The 20,956-nt window shown below is 38.3% G+C and overlaps 1 protein-coding gene across 1 annotated transcript in view; it reads left to right on the top strand.

Moving 5' to 3' along the window:
* The window catches only part of SCFD2 (sec1 family domain containing 2), a 195,622-nt gene that overhangs the window by 25,042 nt on the left and 149,624 nt on the right, over positions 1-20,956 (top strand). Inside the window, exon 3 of the mRNA XM_032110266.1 lies at positions 9,964-10,091. Within this exon, the coding sequence (XP_031966157.1) occupies positions 9,964-10,091 (128 nt within the window). The remainder of the gene's footprint in view (positions 1-9,963; positions 10,092-20,956) is intronic.

The following is a 20,956-nucleotide window of genomic DNA, read 5'->3' as shown; positions in this document are numbered from 1 at the left end:
TTATTTATTAAATTTTATTGTAATTCAGTTCACCTGTGGGACCACAAATATGTCAAATGTCAAGAGCCTGATTTACTTTCCATTATCTGTAAATTAAGGAAAAGGAATTCATCCCAAAGCAAAGAGCTGTAGGTAAACAGAGAAGTTGTGTGACATTTTGGGGTTGCTGTGTTGGTTGTGTTTTAAGTACCTCCTGAAATGTTTATTTTTAAGTTCTCCCATGCTCTGCTGATAACAGGGAGCATATTTCTTCCTGGTTTTAAGTATAGTGGTCATGGTTTAATTGGAACATAGTAACTCATAGTTTGTACAAAACAGCAGCTTTGCAACTTAAAATTGTGAGGTTGTTTAAAAACTGGTTTGATATCACTCTTCTCACAATTTTTGTCTGTCTGAAATAAACTTTTGATTTTGTGTGTTCTCAGCATATTTTAGACCTTGCTCCTATGTTCATGAAAATCCTGTCTCATACTTCCATATGCTTCTTTGTAAGATGAACAGAAACTTATTCTCTCATTATGTTCAATAACAAATTCAAAGAACACGTTCCTGTTACTGTTGGTCTTAGTCACTGGTTGTGTCTTATGAATCTTATTTTCTGTTCTCCTAATGGTAATCAGTAGTCTGTTTTATCGTCCTGTGTCTGAAAATGATTGCAAAATTCAAGTTGACTGGCATTGCCCTGAAGTGTCACTGTCTGTAGCTATGCCTTTATGAAGGTAAATATCAAAGCTTGAATATAATAACTTGTATACAGTAACTGCTCCTTATTGGTGTGTTTTAACCAACTTTCCCCTGGTGCACTTCACAACATACCCTTCTTTTGTGAGCCAGAGCTTTCAAAGAGTAACCCTTGTGGTCTGTCTGTTGGGGTTTTTTTATGGCCATGTTGAGTCAGCTGTAGGCAAAACCAGTAATGAAGGAAAATGTGGGCTGTATCCTGTGGAGCAACCTGGCAGCCGCTCCCAGCTGTCAAGGAGTAGGCAAAGGAAGTTCTTTGCTTTCTGGTTTGGTTTGCATGATTCTGCATGCTGGGTCAGGATTACTGGCACAGGGAGATCCATGCCAAAGTAAAAACAGGGGAGGAGGCAAAATATTATGAAATTTTTGACTTCTAGTGGCAAATCTTGCCTTTCTATGAATGAATCTACTGTATTAGTCCAGTAAATACTGTACTTCCTTGGTATGTATACCCAGGTATTGAACAACATACAGGGAACTGTCGCTTCTCACCTTTTTTATTACCACAGATATTTCAGGTAGTCCAGAGGAGAATCCATTGCAAAACTGGTAGCTGATAAGCAGCTCCCAGTTTTGCTCAAAGCACTTCAGCCTTGCTGGCTGCAAGCTTAGTTGCAACACTTTAAATATTATTTCAGAACTGCTTTTAAAATGCCTGACAGCTTCTGTTTTTTATGTCTGTTGTTTAAAATAAGTGTTTTAAAATAAATTGATGACAAAAGGCTCTTAAGAATTTAGTCTTATTTTAATGGGTTTTTCTATATTTTTAAAATTAGATTATATTTTTTAAATTAAAAATTTATGGTGCTTGTGTCTTGCAGAAAAGTTATTAACTGTATAATTTGATAATGAAGTTCTCTAACATCTAATAAATAACAACTTGGTCATACAGGACTATGTTCTGAATATTTGAACAGTACCGAAACTTATATATGAGGAAATACTCCTAGTTTGGATATAGTAAATAGAAAACTGTATCACATATGCAAGGCTTCTAGTTTTCTTCTAGGGGAAGCTCAATAGTTTGCAGAACTTGCAATATAAAAAATTTGTTTATGTGACCCTTTCTGTTGTAGGACATGATTTATTTTTTGCTTAAATATTTCACGAAGCACTGATTATTTTCTGAACTTTGCAGTGCACTTTAATTGACAGATTAATTTTTCATAGCTTCTTTCATCTATTTTTCTAGTGAGATTATTTCTTTGAAATTCCTGTTTGCAGTGTGGAAAAATGCAAATCTCAAAACCTTGTGTTGAGGCAGAAAAGTTGGTGTTTTAACAGCACTTTCTGTGACCTTTAGTGAATCAATTGTTTTATCAATCAAATTATGCTAGTATGAGTTAATTAATTAACTTGATCTTGATGGGACACAGCCTTCCTGGAGTATACACAGAAAGGAGGGAGAGGGAAGAACGGTTTGTATAAACACCATACGCAAAGGCTGAAGCTATCAGCCTGCCATTAGCCCTTTATCTAAGAGGCCCTTGGCATATAAATCAAACAATAACCTCTCTGTTTTGACTCAGTGCCAAAGTATACAGCCACAGTTGAGTCTAGGACAGATTACACCACCGAGTGGCTTGAGGGCTTTGCAGTGAAACTGGGAAATAACCATTAAATTATTCAGGAACATATTTATGTTCTTGAATATTGTCTGTTGGGCACTTTTTTGGTACTATTTGCATGTTCTAATTGTAAAAATCAATACATGGAAGCATTTTAACACACATCTAAGTGGGGATGTGAGAATAATGTTCTAAGTTGAAGGGCTGCAAAGAAATTGTTTTTTAAAAGATTTTGTGTGTTATGCCATGTTGCAAAATTTTTACTAATCTATGGCAGAGTCCATGCTCCTGCAGTTTTCTGCAAGCACAATACCAAGATGACATCAGCTTTTTGTATTTTTTTTTTTAAGGTTAGGATGGATTAGAAAATAGTTCAAGTTTTTACTGTCTGAAGTGCATTTAATTCGGCTGAGCAGGACTGCCAACTGTACAAAATGTTCAGCAGCACAATTACAGTCTGCTGCTAGGAACCACTTTAAAACTTAAAGTTATTTTGCTTTCTTAGAAATAAATAATGTTAGTCCCTTCTGGGGATGTGCAACATACATTCATTTGAAAAAAAAAATTTTGTGGATTTTGTGTTTTTCTCTGAGGAAAGTATTGCTGAATCTTTAGTTGAACACACTGGCTTAGCCCATCAAGAGCATACATTGGCTTAGCCCATCAAGAGCACATGCCTGGGATGTGCTCAAATTGCAGCCATGCTAGAGACTGAACTCCTGGAAATACTAATAGCTGTTTCTGTATGGAAGATTTTAGATACATGGTATTGGAGCTGTTTGGTCCCTTTCAGAAGGGTGAAATGAAGAGCAGCTTCATTCTCTGAGCCCAGCTGTGTTCTGGGAACATGGCAGTGTGGAGCTCTTCTCATCCACGCGGCACTGTCCACAGCATGCCCACACAATCCCTGCGGCAGGGAGGAGCTGCTGCTCGGGGGAAGCTATTCCAGATGTTGTTGGTTGTTTCCAGCTGGGGGCTGCTGTCTGTGTGGTGGGGTGCAGCCAGGGACTTGGCTGTCCCCACCACAGTTGTCAGGCTGGCACTTGTGCCCAGGAGCCCACAGTACATCCGGTGGAGCCTTGGCGCAGCCTCTGCTGTCTCCAAAACAGCAGGGCAATTGGAGGAGGGAGGGTGTCTCTTGATACGTGGCCCTTTGCTCCAGGCTCAAAGCCAAATCGTTGCATCTTATCGCAGGCTTGTGCTTCTCCTTGGTTTATCGGTATTCAAATGACATATTGCAGCAATGGATTTGTCCTTCATAGTAATGGTCTTCTGACCACCTGGCGTCGTTTTTTTAAAGTGCTGTGCACTTAATGTGCATGTTGCGTTGTCTTTAAACAAATATGGGATTGCAAAGGCAGTACTTGGCAGCATGCTTTTTTTTTTTTTTTTAGCAGTCACTCAGTTTTGGGCAGCTTTGTGGTATTAATGACCCTCTAATTTAATCTTTACTGAATTTTTCCCTTCTCCCTTCCTCTTGTGAAAATATACAGGCGCAGCTGAGCTGCGTCTGTATAGCTGTAAAGCTATATAGACGAAAGGTGAAAGCTTTGCTGATACAATAACCACAGAATCTGTCACATGTTGAGACTATCACAGTTTTCCTTCTGATCTTTTTTTCATCTGTGAAAGTATAAACACGACTACTTTGTTATGCTGAAATTCTGTCATTTCAGCCGATTAATTTTTGAAGCCCACTCACAGTTATTTTCTGTCTCCTGTTCAGAGCCTGCGTCAGCAAATTGCTGTTTGAAATCCCATGTCCTTTGCCAGGTGTATAAATAAGAACATTTGCTTATTCTTTCTTCCTTAGTATCTTGCTCGTTATGATCTCCTCCACCTGGTTATTTGCTGTTTATGCTGTTATGATGTAGGCTGTGTTTTCACCTGATCCCAAGAGGTTTAAAATCAAAACAAAACTGTATAAAGTCATCTTTTTCTTTCTTCATTTAAGCTACAGGAGATCTGTGAAGGAAATTCTATGTAGATACTGATTTCTCAATTTGGCCTTTGTAAAGGTTGTGGAAGAGACTCTTGACCTGTTTTTCAGTAAGCCTGGAGGCATGGCAAGGCCTACAAGTAAGTGAAAAAAATGCCAGTGTTTTATAAGGAGAAAACAGGATGACCTGAGTTTGTCCTGCTAGGCAAAGAAGTCCAGACAAAAATCCAGTCATAGATAATGTACACGTCACTTTTATCTTCCTTGACTGGAAATAAGATCACATCAAAATAATTCGCAATAGCTTGCCAGAAACTACGTTTGTGGCTGATAATTTTGGTGATTGTGGTATGCTGCTTGGACAAGAGGGTTTGATTTGTTTTTATTGGTTAATTACTCATGCTGATTGAAGAAATATATTGCCAAACTAGTACTGTAAATGCTGGGGGGTGTTAGGAATGGTCTATTCATACATCTGAAAACATAATGGTAAATGGGGAGCACTTAGTAATTGAATGAACATATTTTCTTGTATAGGCTTATCACTTCCTGACCTTTTGCTCTTTCATTAGAGACCAGGAAGACCGTATTTTAATAATTTGTAAATAACAGACAGGATCTGAAGCAGTAAGGGAAGTAAATATCTTTCTGTCCTGGTGATATGAAGCAAGAGACATGTCATTTCAGCCAAGAGTGAATCGTGGTGGTGTGCACTGGAGCCTCTCAGGATAATAAGTGCTCCCAGATTTCTGTCTTTGCCTCTAGTTTTGCATCTGCTCTGAGAGTTTGCTCTCCATTGACTGGTGCTTGATTTCACCTATTTCCAGACTACTACCTCCAGCTTGGTAATAGCACATCCCAGTGCCACCAACCTCCCCTGTTCTCCCCAAATTTGTTTAAAATTAGTAGCTTTGAGACTAAGCCTACAGATGATCAGGGATAGGGGCACTTTCTATCTGTAAGATAAACTTGGCAGTGTTGTACTTGCAGGACTGGACCAGACCAGATCAAGAGAATAATTTACAATTATTTTAACAGATGCAAGATTAAGCATTTGATTATCAACCTGTAAATGTCTAGATCAAGCAAATTAGTTTCATGATCAGAACATGTTGCTGAAAGGAGTTCCATGGGAATGAGAGAAGTGAGTATTGCTGAAGCTAGTGCGCCATCACCAAAAGATCTGCTTACCATACTATACTCTTCTGGTTAGGATTTTGGCTTTTTCACCCTGGCATCTTGCTACCAGTAAACAACAGATTTCATTGTGTGGTCTTTCCTTTGGATATTGTAAATTTGAGAAGCCATCTAGTTAGCCATGTCCTGGCTTAATTGTTTTATTATTGATTTTTATTTTTGTTCTTCCATCTCTCCTATCTTTAATTAAAGAAAGTGTGCCTCTGGAGGCCGCAAATCGGAGCTGCTTTGAAGCACCTGCATCAAGCTTTAGTCAGCATGGAACATCCCAGTCTTTCTGACGGGTTCTCATCAGCACCTTTTTCCTGAAACTATTGCCAGCTGGTGTCTCATTTTAGGATTTGTACAGACTATGGGTCTGATGATTTGGTCCTTTTTCCCTCTGTCTTCATGATTCAGCTTTGAAAACTGGCATGCAAATACCAGAAGTGGGGAAGCTGCATCCTTTAGGTTTCTAGATTTCTCCCTCTTTCTTTATGATCTTTTTTCATTGTCGTTTAAAAGTACAAATTATATGCAGTTAAACTTTAATTAGTTTTGGAACAGAGAGTGTCTCATTTAAAAAAAATTGTGTATGAGGGGAAGTGAGAAATTTGCAATTATGAGATGTCTGTCAAAGACTGCTTTGTGTAAATTGAATGGTATAATTGTGTCCAGTGGAGATTTTCCTCTAGACTTAGTGTGGTATTTTGTTTAATAAATTTTCTACCAGATTACTGCTACACTTGTTTTTATTAAGTTCTGTTTTCTGATATAACTGGTTGATAAGGTACAATGACTATAACAGTAAAAGGAAGGGACAGGGTCAAATCCATGAGCAAAACTCTACTCTTGTTGGTGAAACTGATTAATCAGAGAGACACCAGAACTGTAGCATTCTCTTCTCTTTGTCAGGCTTGCCGTGCCCTGCAAAACATTTTGTAATAGAAATGCACAGAAGTGTGTACTGCAATACTTACCTAATTTTGTGACATTTATTCTGAAGGGTTTTGAGTTCCTGTGCTGTACTGTTGTGTAACTGTAAAGGATTTATTTTTTCTTAAGAAAACCGTCATCATTCAGACAGTATCTTTTAAGAGTTTTGTAATGCATTAAATATTAAAAAAACCAAAAACTGTTTAATTTCAGAAAACTACTTTCAGAGTGCGGAGGTTCACTAGATAATGCGTAAAATCAATACATAGTTCTTGGGAAGTCAAGGAATGCAAAACAAGGGAGAAACTTGAGTTGGGGTGCTGGATTCCATAGAAATCACTGATTACCAGTGTCACCAGATTGGGGCATTTGCACCAAAGCAGAGGAACTGCAGATGGGAAAAAGAGAAGGGGAAGGGCACCATGACAAGAGCTGGAAGGCAGTTGCAGACAAATGTCTCCCCAAAAGGGTAAGATAAGATAATATATTTTCCAAGTGTTAGAAATCTCTAAAAGGAAAATGTTGTGGTAACTTCTCAGATCAGGCAAGAGGCAACACCAGAGCCCTGTACTGTGTCCTACTGACTCATTCCCAGCAGTCATTCCTGTCTTGTCACTGATGAAGGTTAAGAGTGGGCTGTTGTTCAAAGCAAAAACCCTTCTTGGAAAGAGTAATGGTGGGGGAACAGGAAAAGTGTTAGCAGCAGAAAAAATACAAGTACTTTTGTGGCTCTTTTCCCCTATTATATTAAAAAAAAGAATGGCTGTGCTTAAAAATTGTTTTCTGTGGACTGACCTAGTCAGTTGACTGTGCTAGCTATTCATATACATTGACCTCATCCTGCTTATATATAGTTATATATATGATACCTAAACCACTAAGTATTCTGCAAAGCAGTGGGAAGAAAAATGTCTGCAGAAGCTCTGGATGACACAGAGATGCAGCATACAGGAGTGTGGTTGACTCATCTGCTTTAGGGCTGTACCACAGTTGTTTTGCTTTTTGCTATTTTTGATGTATTAAAGCAACCCTCAGGGATCCTGAAAACTTTAGTCCTTGGGATTAAAGAAAAATTTACCATGGCTAAAGGAGGAAGAAAGAGTTTACAAAGCAAAAAGCAAATCCACACCCCTCCCCTTTTTTTGTTTTCTTAAAGCATTAGTATGACTCATTCTTATTTTTTGTTTCTTTGTTTAGTTTAAAATAATGGGTCTGTTATTTTGGAAGGATTTTATAGTTTATTAACAAGTAGAAGTACCAGCTGAAACAGGGACTTGTCCTAGTGATGATACATGTTGCTTTCAAAGACCTTGCCCTCTAAAGTGACAGGGCTAATCCACACATGGTGTGGAAAGGGCGAGCAGCAAGCAAGGATAACGGAAAAATGGTGTAACCTTGTCATATACACTCTTTTATTGACTTCTATAGGTGCTTTTAGGATGAGTTTTCCACACTTTACTGTTTGCTAAGTATCTCCATGAAGTATAGGAGTGAGAAAGATGAGACTACAAAAACCTGTGGAAAATCTGGTAGGCTTTTATTTTAGTTTCCTTATGTTGCTTGTTTCCCTTTGTTTGAAAGCCTTAGCTCCTGGTGTCTTGTTTATGTGAGACTCTGTGCTTACATTTATGGTGATGAAGAGAATTGTGAGAATGAGAACAGGTTAAAAATCTTAAAAAGAAGCTTGACTTTTCCTCCAAATAGGGGAAAAAAGTATTTTTAAACCTAGCTTCCTGCTAGGTCCAATTCCTGATCTCTATAGATTTGGTGTCGGAACTGTATGCTCAGGAAGCAGTTAGTTATCAGGCAATGCAGTGGCCTTATAAAATCCAAACCTCAGGCACAGTTGTAAATGACAGTGAGACATACCCTGTAAATGTGATGTGAACAGGATCAATACAGTGCATTTAAAAGTGATGTTGGGTGGGGAGTAGGCTGAGTAGTTAATCTGTAAAAATAGCATACCTGAGGATCATAGAATCAGAGCTATTAGAAGACCTCCAAGATCATCAAGTCCAACCTTTGACTGAGTAAACCCCTTCCCACTAAAACATATCACAAAGTGCCAGATCTGCTCATTTTTGAAGACAGCCAGGTATAGTGACTCCACCACTTCCCTGGGGAGCCTCTTCCAATGCTTGACAACCCTTCCCATAAAGAAATTTTTTTATTGTATTGAAGACTCTAGTTGCTTTGGAAATCTCTCATTTCTTGCACTATTGTATGTTACATATCACTGTAGTTTTTCTTGTGAAGAAGAATCTCCTTGAGCTGCTGCCCATGAAAATTCGCAGCATCAGTGCTCAGATCACACTTGGTGGTGGAGTCGAGGGAGCTGCTGCAGGTGCTCCAGCTGCTTTTGAGAGGTGCTGCCTCCTGCCTCTGTGTCTAGAAAAAGGCTGAGTTGCAATGTGTGAAAGAGAAATGGAAAGACTGTGTTAGGTCATCTGATTTTTTTTTTTTTTTCCTCAAAGCATGGTAGTAGGGTGAAATTTGCACTTCCTATTCATTTATGATTTGTTCAGAGGAAGGGTAACTCAATCTTCTTCCCATGGTCCTTCCACCCACTCAGGCTTTGACAGAGGATGTGGGTTGCTGGGATGTCAGAAATGGGACTTGGCGATCCTCTTACCTGGTTTGGGAGACAGCACGGATTTGCTAAATACAGCCCTGGTGTTGCAGCAGAGCATAAGAACAGCTGCTCTGAAATGGGTATCAAATGAATTATTATGGATTTCTATTTCCATGAAACAAAGCTTGCTTTAGCATGTTTATAAACATGTTGTAAATGACATCAAAATGTGTTTAGGCATTAAATATCTCCTGAGGAAAAAACATAGGGAATCTTTTGCTTTAAAACAAAAAATAATTTTTTTAAAAAAAATTAACATAGTTAATCCCAATGTGTGGCTTTAGCCCCAAGCAAGGGATTTTCCTACCTTATCCTCCCGCTAGTGTGGGAACACTGAATTAATTCACACTAGCAACAAATGCAGTGTCCTCAAGGAAAGAGAAGAATGACAGGGAACTGAGTGCAGATGAGCGACACAAATGCCTAATCGAAGTTTAGCAGCAACAACAACAAAAATGAAATCTGTAATTACAGAAATCAGACAGTTACTTTCTGCTATGGATTATTCGTTTCAGATACAGAGAATCCAAGAAATCCAAAGTGATGGTAGTTCATCAATTCGTAACAACAGTCTTCAGCATTGGAAGTACCAGCTTTGGGATGTAAACTCTCATGGGGGAGTTAGACCCCATCCTTTCCATAGCTTTTTAGTAACTGAAGAAGTTTGGACGGTTTCTGATATTCCCATGGTTGAACAGTAGTGGTTACTTTTAGAATGACATGCTTATTTATTATATGTGAATTCTAATGCTTTATAATTGGTAGCAAAAAAAATCTAGCTTCTTTTCTGTAAAACTGTAGTAACTGTTCTGCTAAGAATAATCAAGCTTTTATATCACTTTATTTTTGCTTATATTCTGCCCACCTGAGAGATTACTAAGTAGAAGGATTCATCTCAAAACATAAATGTTGTCTTAAGTTTACTCCATTATTCAAGCAATGTTTAGTGTAACTGTGTCATTTTCTTATAGTGATCCAGCTGCCAAAGCTCTCTGGGAGTCCTTCATGAACCTCAAACAAAAGGAAGCTGTGATGGAGGCCAGGAGACACCTTGTGGAGGCTGCAAGCAGAGAAAATTTACCTATTAAGATGAGCATGGGTAAGTAATGTGACATAGTGGTTCCACGTTCCCTTACATAGTGGTAATGTGGAAGATGATGTCAGCTTCTCTTTTTCCACATAACCCTCTTGGGGAAAACCCACCCATTCCTGCTTCATCCCCATCCTTGTGAACAGAGTTCAGGTGACTGTTGTGGCTACTGTAGGATCTTTCTGGTATATAAGCGAGAGACTTTTTTTTTTTTTTAAAGATTAAAAATATTGAGAACCATGACAAAGAATTGGAGTTCTAGAAGGAGGGTTTTAAAGGCATGTAAGTGGTTAGCAATGCTACTTGTCTTCATTTTACGGAGCATGAGAATTTGGGCTTTCTAAAAAAGTCAGCAGGATTTGTGTCCTGAAAGCAGGCAGTGTAAATAGCAGCTGGAAGTTGTGCAGCTTTTGCGTATGATGACTTTATATAGGTACTAGTTACATTACATAGGTAATGAGGTTTATGTCAGGTAAGGCTGCCTGGCTCAGGGAAGTTTAAGCTGAAAACCATGTCTGGACACACTTTAAACCTAAATTTTTCAAAATATTAGAGAAAGAGATTAAGACATAATGACTTTCAATAGCTCTTTTAGAACCCCATTCTCATTATGTACCGTGCTAAGTAAAATGTGGGAATTGATACATTGCTAGGTATATAAAAACTGGTATTGCCTCTATACAGCGGTATTTTTTTGCATTGTGTATACTCCTAGGTCTATTTTTTGTTGAACTTTTCATCAAGAGAGAAAGGTCTTCATGGAATAAGAGTAACAGACTTTATCTGTGACTGCAGAGTAAGCTGCCAAGATGTTGTAGAATTAGATGTACAACCAACTCACGAATTTCTAACAGCTATAACTTGTAATATATTGTATGGTCTTTACAAATACCTAGAGCATGCATTTAATAGATTAGTAATCAGAAGTACTAGATTTCTGCAACAGTAATGTTGTAAGCTGTTTTAAAGAAATGGAGAAGGAGCAGCTGAGAAAAGGCTATTACAAACTTGTCTGAAGGAGGGAAGGTTCAGTAAATAATAAAACCTTGTTTAAGCTTTCAGCATGTGTGTGAGTATTCACCATAATAATGTTAAGAAGCCCCCACTATTTTTCTATGACATACACTGTAAAAACAATTATTATTAATGTTGAAATTCATCTTTGTTATAGAAGTAATTACCTCTTGTCTTCGAGAGGTAATGATCCATCTGTGACCTTTGCTCCTTTGTGTGAATGATTAGATTAGCCACCCTTTCCTCTGTGTCCCCTTCCTGTGAAGGCTGCAGTAACTTAGTTCTTAATCACAATAGCTGACGTTTACTGAATGTCTGACATACGTGGGCACAACACAGTGCTATATGGAAACATCAGGAGCTGATGGTAAAACAAATTTCTGATTTTTTTTGTTGTTGTTGAAATGTAGCATAAAGTAATATTCACAGAATTTTGTTCTTCTGTGAATCGAATATTTATCTTGCACTAGAATCATAATCAGTTGTAAACTTAGTAGTTGAAATGCAAATGGTGAAGTAAAGTTTGAGGCAGTCTTGTAAATGATAAACGGTGATAAAATAAGAAACAAAGGGGGGGGCACTACAGTCACCAAAATAAAAACCTTCTTATTGAGCAGAAATGCAGAAACCCCGAAATTCACACCCAGATGTCATATTGTGCAATGGCACTTATTTGTTAATGACTTTTTAAAATGGACATCTATACAGCATTCACTGCTTGGTCATCATGCTAGAGAACATCTTCGGTCTCTGTAGGGAAGCTGGAAATCGTGCTGTTTATCAATTGCTGCGTTTGCTGAGAAGCAAAAAATTTTATTGGCCTGTTCTGGTCCTGATTGCTGTGTTTTCTTGAAAGGCTCCTTCCACTGCAGCTGTGATATGAGGCAACACTGGCTGGAGAGAAGGGAAATGCTTTCACTGGGATCTGTGCTTAGACTTGAGTTTTTATGATTTTACCTCAGGTTCTGCTTGTATTGGAAGATCTTGGTGGATTGCACATTGTTTTTCTCAACACTTACAGTGTTTTCTGAGTTTTTTATGGCCCTAATATTAAATGTCAGGTAGTTTTTCTAGCATGAAAGTTTCCTCTTACTCTCTTTACTAAGACCAGCTGTGTCAGATGGTAAGAGTATTTTCCTTACTACTTCTTTTTTGCTTTTTCTTTACCCTGGAAATAAGGAGTGAATTACATGTGAAAGCAAAGCTTTGAATTCCATTTGGTGTAGCTGAGCCCTCCTGCAGTGGCCACCTGCCTGAAAAACTGCATCACTTGTGACACTGGCAGCATGGGATCTCTGCGCAGTGATGGGAAACTCAATCCCATCCTGTTTCTGTATTTTCAGTGAAAGGAAAATAAATTTTGTTGTTTTCTGGGCTTTGAAAGGCTGCTCATTGCTCTGAGGTGTTCCTGTGCTTGCCCACATTTCCTCTGCAAGGGATGTGCCTGATGCCCAGCTTTCCTCTTTATCTGTCTGGCTGCATGTGGCAGGAGCAAGGACAGTTCTGGGAGGACACACAGGTCAAGCTTTTGCTTTCTGATACCTTCTGAATGTGTCCTCCTCCTCCTGAGAAGGAAGGACAGTAGGAAAACTGTGGAAGGGTACATGTCTTCTCTCCATCACCTCCAAATGTTTGCTGGCCACTGGGAACTCCATCTTCTTCCTTTGAGATTGGCAGGAAGAGAGGAGGGGAGATCTGATGAAGGAGAAGAAAGAGAAATAAAGGATACAGCAAGTATGGTTGCATTTTTTGAGCTGGGTAGATTGGAGCTCTGCTTTCAGTTGTTCTTGATTTGCATATTCATTGTTTTAATTGTATCAAGGGAAGTGGTAGTGGGGATGTCTGAAGTATTTGTTTGCATATAAACAGGTGGAGCTCTCCTTTTCTAGATGTCATTTAAATAAAGAGGCATTAAAATATTCTGTGTCAATCTATATACACACGCACACTTCAAAAAACCAATAGCCAACAGACAACACTTTTTAAGAAATACATCAGTTCCATTTTTCCTCTGAGGTATTTGCATTTGTGTGTTATATAACCAGGTGAGTGCTGGTAAATACTTGCCAAATTCTGGTCAGATATCCTATTGTGTAGGTGTAAATACATAGGTGTAAATTATTTTGGCATAATAAAAATCCTGGCATTTAAAATGTATTTTATTTAAAGAATTAAATATCCTTTTGGAAAGCTCTTTGGAAGGCAGGATTGTTTTAATAGCTTTTTGGTAAGATTTATAGCATTGTGCTAAACTTAAGTGAAATTGTAAATACTGGAAAGGGATTACTTCTGCCCACCCCTTAGTGACTGTAATGAAGCTGCTCTGGAGCAGCAGAGAGGTTGCTGCTTTTTCCATTCCTGAATTTTCTGCTCCACTCTTCATAGGTCTGATGCATATCTTAGTGATCCTCTGAGCACGACAGCCCCTGACTCTCTCCTTGAAAGCTTTGCTATTAGCATAGTATTTGGCAGTGGTAAAAACTTTGCTACAAATGTGCTTTTGTGGCTTTAGCAACACTCTTACTCTTCTGTTTGAAAAGAGCACAGTAAACCTTGAATGAGTCTGAATTCCTTTATTGTGTCTTTTTACTGGCATGGAGACTGATGAAAGTCGAAACATTGGTATAGTAACAGAAACAAAGTGCAGTGTGCTGTTACACAAGCCCTTGTTAGCAGGAGAAAAGCCATTTGGTTTCTTTCCATTTGAACTGTACATATACAGTTTTAAAAATCAAGCTCACTATAAAATTAGCAAAGCCTTTGTCTCTGTGAAGTAAAAAAAGAGTACTATAACTTTTTCAAATGGGGTGGTTTGTATGGATTGAATTAAACTCTAGTATTTGATTGGGTAGAAATAGGAAGATGATGACATTCTAGTGTGATGATATGAAATAACATTTTGAGTTTAGAGCAGTAGCTTAAGATGGGCAGGATCAATACAGTAGATCAATACTTTATCTAAAAACATAAAGCATATGAAATGTGCATTATTTTCTTATTAATGAAGAGTTTAATTGGACTGCAACAGTGTTTAACATGCGATTTGTTCTTTACAAGACCAATGTAAAAATATTCAATACCATAAATTTCTGGAATAAATTTTAAGGATAAAAGCTACAAGCCAAGATAATGAGCTAATAAAGTAGGTAAGTACCTATATATATATATCTTTCTAGATAAAACAAGTCTGATCTCAGGTATCTAAAAGCCACCCTGGCCAACCATTAGGACAATTTTGTGATGGAGACAAGTAGTGAGACAATACCAGTGCGAGGTCATTACAAGGGAGTAGAGGGAAGGTCATCATTGCAGGGCTCAGTGTGGTCTGTAGGGTATTTGCATCCATTCTGCAGAATGTCTCTGAGTAAGTGGTAGATACCTGGATAACAGCCGCATTTGGAGACATTGTGGCCCCTCGTTTTGCAGAGAAGACATCATATCGTAGACTGGTTCTTGGGATGCTTATTATGATTCTCTGATGCCTGTTTACCTGGGCTCCAAATCGTTTGGGAGAGCAAGCTGCACTATCAGTGAGGCAGCAGCCAAAGTTCTCCTCCAGGCATCCTCATGAAGCAAGTATCTTCCTGTACCAACTCAACTGACACAGGGCTGGCTTAGCCTGAGGTGTCCCAAGTGTCTAATGGTGGGTCTCACAGTGCTCCTCCAGGGGCTCCCTGATCTTCTCAGGGTGTTTTTCCAAGGAGAGGGAATGAGGGAATGGCGCTTTTCTCAGACCTGAATTCCTTCCATTGTGCAGCCTGGATCCTGAGCAGGCAGTTCTTAAATTAGTCTGCTCTTTGTCTCTTTAAAAGGAACAGGAGTCCTGCAGTGTGGGATTTTCTAGCCAAGTGGATTTTTTTTTTCCAGCCTATTGCAATACTGAGTTCCCAATTTCTCCCTGTAGTGCAACTAAAAACGTAGTCTTGACCTGAAGCAAATGTTCCCAACCTCAGTGATGGTCAATATAGCAGATGTTTCATTGCATCACTCAGCCCCGGAGGCAGGAAGGCTTTTTGCTTCTCTGTGCTAAATGTTTTTGAAGACTTTGAAGTGTTTCTGTAAAATTTGGAAATGCTCCTATTTGGGAGGCTTCTGTATGGGCCTTTGCATTTCCAGGGGAGTGCACTTTAAGTATAGTGGGATAGCCTTTCCCTGGTAACTCTTGAGGAAGGTGGTTTCTGAACAGTATTTACCACATTAAGAACTGTAGAAAGACACTGATATTATGGCTATTTCACCTTGCACTGTTACAACAGGCTGAAGTTCAGGGCTTCAACCCTGCTGAGGGTTCACCTAACTAACTAAATAGATCCCATCTTTTGATAGTCATTTGGGCTTGACAGTTAGGACAGGTATGTTCCAAGCTCCACATGTGCAGAGAATATGTTGCCTTCTGCTGTTTTTCTTAAAACAACTAAACTTTTCACATAATCTCTGTAATTTATTAGGTGTAACAGAAAAGATGAAGGATACTGATATTCCTGCCAATGAAGTTCTCTGTTTTTCAGGAGATGTGACAAAGTAGCTGAGAAGGTGTGATATTCAGGAGCAGAAGTTTGGTTTTCATCAGTAGTGACACTGCCTTAGTGTGTAGTGTTGTTTAGAAGCATCACCAGCTAAGGAGCCATCTTTGTACTAATCATTATAATTCTTTTAAGCTGGATGTCATGCCAGTTCATTTTCTTTTCACTCTTACCTGCTGATACTCAGAGTATCTTGATAGATACTTGAGAGCATAAAATAGTTACTGAAAGGAAAAAACAAACACACCTCAAAATAACTGTAACTATGTGTGAGGTGAGACATCCATATGCATATTTTGCAATTTATCCATCCCTTCTTTTTCTGTCTAGCACATATAGGTTCCTGTAGTTGAAAGAATCATGTGATTTATGAAGAGCAAGTATTTATGCTCTTGGTGTTAATCCTGTGCAGGTTGAAGATTGAATTGAGTTCTTACTGGGCTGGGAAACAGCTGTTGTCGTGGAGGCAACTGTATGGCAGAAACTTGGTGGTAAAGAAGAAGATAAGTCAGTGGCAGAAGCTTCATTTTGAGACCACAGATATGCATCCTTTCTTATCAAGTGCATCCCAGAGAAAGAATTATATGATATGAAGTTGATTGAAAAAGCCTGGCAGGAATTTTACCCTTTTTGATGACTGCTTCCATCATAACACAGAATGAGTGGTATCAACAAATAGAGATGAACCATAGCATAATCTTGGGTTAGAAGGAATCTCTGGAGTTCATCTAGTCCAACCTCCTGCTCAAATCAAGGACAGATTAAGAGTTAGACTAGATATGTTGTACCTTGTTCAGCTGAATTTTGAATATATCCAAAAATGGCAATTCCACAGCCTGTCTGGCTACCCTGCACTGGTCTTAACCACTCCTGCAGAGAAAATGTTCTTTATGTATGGTTTGATTTTTCACATGCTGCAGTTTGTGACCATGGCTTCTTGTCCTCTCACTGCACCTCCAAGCTGTCTGATTCAGTCTTCCCGTAGTCACTCATCACATCCATGAAGACAGTAACACCCCTTGCTGCTTTCATATCTTGAGATTAAGCAGACCCACCTCCCTTAGCCTTTACTTGTGCATCATTTTCTCTAGCCTAAATCATTGTAGTGACCCTTCTCTGAACGTACTCTAGTTTGTCTTGTACTGTGGAGCCCAAAACTTCATATTCCAGATGCTGTCCCCCAAGTACTAAATAGAGGTTTGCAACCACTTCCCTCTGCCTGCCAGTTGCATTTGTGCAGATGCCACCTAGTACATGATTAACTGGTGCAAGGGTGTATGGCTGATACTACTGGACAGACACATTTAATCCTGAACTTCGATGGAGCTAGGTCACAGATCCACTGTTAGACTATTGCAATGAAATGATCACAGAAAAAGTTGAAATAAGGCCTGGAAAAAGAAGGCTTTGTTTGCTGCAAAATGGCATGTGGAGTGTAACAAAAGGCTTGCTAGTGTCTACAGTCATCCATGAAATGTGTTCTTAGTGAGTACTGTTGTCTCTACACTTGAAAAGAGAACTGGAAACTGCAATGTCCCAAATGTTGAAATACTGTGCTAGCAAATAATAAATTTTAACCCTTCTTGTTGGACTTCTGCTCGAACACTGGAAATACCTAAGAATGAAAGAAGTCCTTGTATGCAGTTACTTAAGTTTGCTCTTTTTAACTGCATTTGTTTGATTTGGGCAAAACCGTGAGGACTGAAAAAGAGGTGCTGTGCCAGGCCCAAACACAGTTGGTGATGCTTTAATGCCTATGAGTTTAATAGTGAAGAAACTCTCAACCACTGGAGCAATACAGTATATTTCATGAGGAAGAAATAAAGTCTAAAATGAAAAAGGCAGCTGTTCTTATCCAGCTCTGTCAGTCTTGTAGCTGCTCAGCTGATTCAGTCAATTCTTCTTTCTGTTTTTGTTTTTTCTTCTTTTAACAACTTACCAATTTCTTTGGTCTCTTACCTTTCCTTGCTCTCCTCCCTCCTTTGCCTACTGAATTGTCTTTCAGTAGGTTATGTTCCTTTATGAACTGAGGAAAACACCAAGTCTACCTGTTATTTGTTCACTGGTTTGTATTATATTTAATGGCAGAGTATCGATTTGACCCTCAAAGTGCAGGATTTTTTTTCTGGGAAATGTACCCACTCAAATCCACGTGAGGTGAGAAGAGAGGAAAAAATTGATGCTTGAACATCTGTGTCATTTACACATCCTGTCTGAAAAAAATGTACCTTGGAATACCGAATCCTCATCTGAATTGCAGAGATAAAAAGAATGGTTTGGAATGTGCAATCCTACTGGCTTCTCCTACAGCAACAACAGCCACAACTTTTGAGAATGAGTTTGGAAGGGGTCCTGGGAGTTAAGTCCTGCCCTGTGCTTAAAGGAAGCATGCTGTATTTATAGAAGGAGACTGAGATTGATAATGTGAAGTGCACTCATAACAAAAATAAATTTTAAGCAGAATGGGTAAGCAGAGATGTTTTAATCCAAAACTGCAATTACCCAGAATAGTATTAAAATAATAATAAAAAAAAGAATTCTTGTGGAGCATTCCGTAGCCTCTCTGTTGTAAGAAGTTTATTTGGAGGCAAAATTTCTCCCTCAGTATTTTTGGAAGGTATTCCCTGCAAGTGATTGTAAATGGCTTTTAGCTGTTCCTGTTTAGCAGATGAAGTGTTCTTCAAATTTATTTTGGGTGTTGTGGGTTGGTTTGAGTTAGGGTTTTTTTGTTTGCTTGTTTAATGGCTACTGAATTATGCATTGTGTGAATTTACCTTAAAGAAGTGTAATATTGGGAGTACTCATTCTTCATTTAAGTTTAAAGAAAAATTTCAGCTCATTCTGAAGTACCAAATACCATGTTTTACCCTAAGGTCTTGTTGAATTTTTTTTTAACTTTATTTCTGATTCTGTGACTTCATATTCTTGCAAAAATAACAGCTCCTAGGTTAAGTTAGTTTTCAAAGTGTCAGTAAAGGTATTTTTGTCTCAACTGTCTCTCATTGTTCTGTGAATAATGTACTGCATGCTAAATAGTTTCTTGTGGTGTAAAACGGATAATAGTTCAAGCCCTAATAAAATTGTAAAACATGTCGTATTTGTGTCTCATACCTCATCTACTTTGCACTTCACTGCTATAAAACAGTTAGCAGTTGGACCCTGTGCAGTGATGGGAAACAGAGAAATATATTGGTGGTATGTTTTCTTTGATTAAATTGTAGTTGGCACATGGGTGCAGGACTGTGGCAAGCCTTACTGTTACTTTTAAGAAGGGAGTGGGGTGACATTAGTCTATCTGTGTGCCTGGTTTTTTGGATAAAGTTTTAATTTTTTCATTATTTTTATATCAACTTTCTTCCTAGAAAGTAAACCAAGAGACTGAAATATAAATGTGAGGCCAAGTCTCCTTCTGTGTCTGGTTGTGATTAGAATTGAAGATAATTCTTAAAAATTTAAAAGTAAACACAAGTGTTGCTCTTGCAGAAGTTCTGCAAATATATCATTTTATTATTTGTATTATTTCCTAATGTAATATGGCAAAGCATATATAAACTTCAGTATGAAGTCTTTTTGTCTTAATTAAAGTATAAGGAAAAGTCCGTGTTAATGTGGTCTTTCTCTAGATAATTTTGATGATGTTCACAATAGGAGTAAACATTGATGTGCAGATAAACATTTGTAAAGTTTTGAAACAAAGGTTTAATGTAAATCCACGTTGTTACTAATTTTTTTGTGCTGTTTAAATCAAGAGAATGACTTTGAGTTAAAAGCTTAAAAATTTAAATAGCATTTATTTTGCACATATACTGGTAACTGGTATTGTTTTGAGGGATTTCACAATTAACATTATTTCTTCATTTTCTGGAATCTGTAGTGGTAGCAAGTCAGTCTTTCTAACGTCTCTAAACATGCAACTTTTATACCAAACAAACCAAATTGTCCAGAAAAAGTTGAAATGCTTCTTCTGGTTTTTGAATACCTATGAGTCAGTTCTGGTAAAGCTAGATCAAAAATCCTTCTCTATAGAAATAAGCTGATTAAAAAGAAAAGCAATATTTATACACACACACACATAAATTTGTAAAGTAAGATATTAAAGATGCTACTTGTCAGTTTTGAAGGCTGATGCAACTTCCTGAAAAGAAGTAATTGTATTGCCATCTTCTGTTCTCTGCTAAAATTTATTTGGTGGGGGTTTTTCAGGTAAACGCCAGAGATTTTTTTACTCACTAAGCTTGCTTTATTTTTTGCTGATATTGAGTTCTATTGTATCATCTCAGTCTTGAAAGTAAATATTTTGATTTTTGAATTTGAAGGGGTTTTTTAAAAAAGCCACTGCACAGTAGACTGTCCATTTGTGATAATCAGAATGTGGTTAAAAATACAGGAGCAAGTCTCTTAAGCCTCTTTGTATCTGGGTGAAAAATAAAATACTTCAAGTTCACAAAATGAAATTCACTACAATTGCTGATCTTTCTATCTGTGGGGAAGCAGCCTGGTTGAAAATAAGATAGAACTTGCTGTAATGTGTGCTGTGATATCTTCATTTCGTAGGGCGCATCAGCCACAAGGACTGTGTTTTACATCAAGGAAGAGTTGATGAGTGCGGGTTGGGAGATGCTGATTCTGGCATGCAGTGGGAACACTTGGCACCTCCACTTTGGTGGAACACTGTTGTGGGTATCAGCACTAAGTAATGTGCTTTGTGTGTCTGCTGGTCACAGAAAGGACTTCAGAATTTGCTTATGTTAAAAAAGGAGGGGGAACAAACTTAAAGTGGCTGAAAGTGATGTAGAAGGAAAGGATGTCACTGAGAAGTGCCTTTGCCAAAGGATTTAAACCAAAGATACAATACGTTCTGGTGTGCTTGCAGAGTCTGTAAGTGTAAAACTTGAGGTGGAATGTGGCAATTCAGTAAAACTGTGTGGGTTGCCCAATGCTTTTTTCATCAAGCATAATTGTGTAAGCCTCTTCATTCAGTCTCGCGAAGGATGACTCGTTACACAAGAGACATGGTGAATTACATATGTATGTACTCATACATCATGTTTTCCATTCCTATTTAATTGCTTACCACCCAAAATGATTGTTAGGATATTCTCAGCTGCAGAAGTCTTCTAGAAGTCATAAGAGAAATAATCAGTCCTGTGAATAGTGTACCAAAGGAGAACAATGACCTCCTTCTCTCTGGGGCAGTGTGCCAAGAACACAATGAAGTGCTTCAGTGTCTGAGAACATATGTCGTAGGGCTAAACGAGGACATGCGCAAGCCACCTGACATTCCTTTGGGAATGTTATTTTCAAGACAAGTTGATTCATTTCTGTGAGAAGTTTAAA

This window comes from Corvus moneduloides, chromosome 5 (genome assembly GCF_009650955.1).
Source record: "Corvus moneduloides isolate bCorMon1 chromosome 5, bCorMon1.pri, whole genome shotgun sequence".
Classification (NCBI taxonomy): Eukaryota; Metazoa; Chordata; class Aves; order Passeriformes; family Corvidae; genus Corvus; species Corvus moneduloides.
This window is presented reverse-complemented; position numbering and strand designations above follow the sequence as displayed.